Source organism: Solanum stenotomum, chromosome 2, assembly GCF_019186545.1.
Source record: "Solanum stenotomum isolate F172 chromosome 2, ASM1918654v1, whole genome shotgun sequence".
Classification (NCBI taxonomy): Eukaryota; Viridiplantae; Streptophyta; class Magnoliopsida; order Solanales; family Solanaceae; genus Solanum; species Solanum stenotomum.
In genome coordinates this window covers 11,538,182-11,541,706 of record NC_064283.1, presented here as the reverse complement: position 1 = coordinate 11,541,706, position 3,525 = coordinate 11,538,182, and the positions used below count along the sequence as shown (strand labels likewise).

The 3,525-nt window shown below is 35.2% G+C and overlaps 1 protein-coding gene across 1 annotated transcript; it reads right to left on the bottom strand.

Annotated features, from left to right (window-relative positions):
* Window positions 1–260: 260 nt before the first annotated feature.
* LOC125855684 (uncharacterized) lies at window positions 261–1,973 on the bottom strand. Its single transcript, XM_049535428.1, has 3 exons — window positions 1,351–1,973; window positions 958–1,222; window positions 261–830 (listed from the first exon to the last, which is right to left on the bottom strand). Exons 1-3 carry the CDS (start codon window positions 1,971–1,973, stop codon window positions 261–263), a joined length of 1,458 nt encoding a protein of 485 aa, XP_049391385.1.
* Between the last annotated feature and the right edge of the window lie 1,552 nt (window positions 1,974–3,525).

The following is a 3,525-nucleotide window of genomic DNA, read 5'->3' as shown; positions in this document are numbered from 1 at the left end:
AGACATTACAATTTTCTTAGTTGCACAGTTTGTAACCACACACCCTTTTCCACCGCCAAATGACACACCACCACCTTGGTGTGCTTCCAAAGAGAGGAAGTTTAGAGTATTTCCAGTCATATGCCTTGAGCATCCACTATACATGTACCAACATTGACTGCTCCCTCTCTTTTGCACAAGAATCACTTATTAGACTTAGGAACCCACTTCAAACGGAGTTTCCAAAAATTGTCAAAAGGTTTAATGAGAAACCTTCATGTCTATGGAGGTAAAGTGTTCTTTCTAAAATGATAACGAGGACCAGGTCCCTTGTGTCCCTTTTTAACGTCATTTTCAAATCTAACAAATTTCACATGCCTTTCTTTAGCTTTTCTCAGGCTCTCACATTTCTCTTTCAAATGACCATTTCGACCATAGTGAGTGCACAAAAGGTTGTTAGATACAGACACATATTTTCTATGAGGATTATATGGGGGTTCTATTGGTCTGCGTCCCAACCCTTTCTTTCCATTGAAACTCTGATTAGACAGATTAGAAAGTATCTTAGAGGAGTCAGTCCATTTTAGAGAATGGCTTAACTCCTCCCTGACCTTACTCAGATCCTTTCTCATTTGAGAATTTGTTTCAAGATAAGTAACTAACTTGGACTCAAGGATTTTAAGCTTTTCTTTCAGTTCTTCCTCAAGGACGCTAAGCTTTCTCTTTCCACCTACTGAGGTACCAAGTCCCTCACTGGGTTCCAGACTATCAGTCTCGAGGATACCTATCCCGATACTCACTTCAAACATTTGAGCATTAAGAACTGAGTTTTCATCTTCGCACAGACTCAACTTTTCACTCATCATCAAATTTTCAGAGGTCAGTTCATCAACTGAGTCAATTAATAGAGCAACAAGTTTTCTCAATTTTTTTAATGGGAAGAGAGTGTAAATCATATTTAAGATAGAGAAGAGTTACCTCATTTTGATCCTCTTTATCATCAGATTTAGCCATTAAAGAGAAAATGAAGCTGAAGACATTTTCATCATCTTCAATAGCCATCATTGAAACATTTTCATAACTTTCTGCATCTTCTTCTGACTCACTTGAATCATCTCCCCATACAACAAAGACATTTCTCACCAACTGATCAGCATGGGCCTTCATCCGAGCATGGTCTGGGACCAGGTCCCTCTTGCGCGGTCTGGTATCATGAGTTTCCTTCTTTTGACTGGGGTAGTCCCTTATAAAGTGACCATGCTTGCCACATTTATGGCACAGATCATTTGCAGTAGCAGTTCTACTGGTAGAGGCTTTTTTTTAGAAACCTCATGCTTCTTTATGATCTTTTGAAATCATCTAGTGACATACGCCATCTCATCATCCTCCTCAGTCACCTCACCTTGAGACGTTTTTAAAGAAATGGACTTCTCCTTCTTTTCTTCCGTCATAGTTGTCCCTTGTTTCTTGTTCATCTCGTAGGTCTTAAGATTCCCAATCAGTTCATCCATGTGAATAGTCATTATATCCTTGGCTTCTGTTATGGCATCCACCTTGCTTTGCCAAGATTTTAGAAGCACTTTAAGAATTTTCCGAACTTGCTTGCTAACTAGAATAGGCTCACATAGTCCTCTAAGCTCGTTGGTGATGGAGGTGAATCTTGAGTTCATCTCAAGGATGGTTTCACCTTCCTCCATGATGAAGTTCTCATATTGGGTGGTGAGCATATCGACTTTAGACTCCTTTGCTCTATGAGTTCCTTCATGGGTTGTTTGAAAACAGTCCCAAATTTTCTTGGCAGTCTCACAAGCGGAAAATCTTGTTGTATTCATCTGCTCCAATTCCACACACCAGAATCTTCTTTGCTTTGTAGTTGTTTTCAATTTTCTTCCTGTCTGCTTCATTATATTTTTTTCAGGTTTTGATAGAATGTAAGGTCCATCAAGGATAATGTCCCACAACTCAGTGTCCTCTGCATTGATATAATCATGCATACGATTTTTCCACCATCCATAATACTATCCATTGAATCGAGGTGGTCTGGTCGAAGACTGTCCTTCCTCCATGTTAGGTGGAGCGGCTATTCCGTCAGGATCTTTCCTTTTCTTGGTGTCAACCAGAGAGAAAAGACTCGCTCTGATACCACTTGTTGGAATGATATTTCCTTTGCTGTTTCGTCGTTGTCATGTCTATTTTGTGGTCTGATTGAACATTAGGGAAGTTTGCTTCTGTCTCAAATATATTTTTTAGTCTGAATTTGTGTTTTATCGAATAGTTTGTAATTCTGAACATGTCAATATTAGCATTATTTGTCAATGTTCGTTTGACATTGGACCACCTTGTTGGTAGAAGTTTTTTTTTGTCTAATGAAGTTCTTTCACAGTTCAGCAGAAAGCTATCAATGTCAAGAAGACTGATGTTAGTACTTTATATTTCCCCCACCCGGTGTCCAAAGGCGGAGCTAAAAATTTGACGAAAGGTGAATGTAGGTTTTCTTCTTAGTTGTGTTAAGGACATGACAAATTAAATATACGTTCATTGTAGTAACATTTATAACCTCTGTGCACTTGACTTTCTTTCGCCGAAGGTTGCTTCATCCGTGGTGTTTGATGACCGTATTGAGGTATGACTAAATATTCTCATGAGTTGAATCTCTACTAATTCGTGGTTGCACCCTTTTAATAGAATATTCAACTGAGTTGAGTGACCATCCAAAAAAAATTTAACTCCTCATCAAACTTGAGTAAATTGTTAAGACCATATGACCATAAAATATTTGAAAGTTTATATGAATTTACTTAATTTTATAAGAAAAAAATAATAATAACAATAATAATAAAATGTTTTTTTTCTTCTTATATATACCTTAAACATCTTATAAAATCTAAGGAAAATGCTTTAAAGGGTCGTTTGGTAGGACTATAGAAATAATGCTTAATAAAGTGTAATAGTAATGCATGCATTAGTAAATAATAATGGTTGTGTTGTTATGCTGATATTATTGTTTGATTTAAAAATTAGATATTAAAAAATTATATGATAAGTATTACAAGTTGCAATTTTTTTCATGTTAATAAAAGTTTATCTTTAAAATACTAATCAAAAGTGTATATAATTTGACTTTCGATAAGTGAAACATGACAACTAATATAAAACAATAAAAGTAATTTTTTTTATTTTTTTTAAACTCCGTGCTTATTCAAATTTTAACGCATAAATTAAATGGAACGAATAAGAACGAGGACGCATGTTGAAATATATGAGAGGAAAAAAGAAAGAAGTGTTGTCATGTTAAAGTAGATAAAGATATATAGATTCACCTTATTTGAAACTTTATCTATAATTATGTAATAAACGTCGAAAATATTGAGTTCATATGAATCTGATCCAACTGTAACACTCTACATTCACATCTGCAGCTGGCAATTTTTTTTTTTTTAAAAAAACTTAAACGTGATTTTTTTCATTTCATTTTTAGAACATTGAATCCAACCAAAAAAAATATACAAGTGCATTAAAAAAACGACTAGTTAGTGGCTTTTATGA

Excerpts from the sequence above, each read along its gene's own strand:
- LOC125855684 (XM_049535428.1), bottom strand. The coding sequence starts at position 1,973 with ATGCATGATTATATCAATGCAGAGGACACTGAGTTGTGGGACATTATC. Across the intron at positions 1,223-1,350 it reads GAGGAGGATGATGAGATGGC|GGACTACCCCAGTCAAAAGA; the intron begins GTATGTCACTAG and ends TCACTTTATAAG. Across the intron at positions 831-957 it reads ATAAAGAGGATCAAAATGAG|TTGAGTCTGTGCGAAGATGA; the intron begins GTAACTCTTCTC and ends ATGAGTGAAAAG.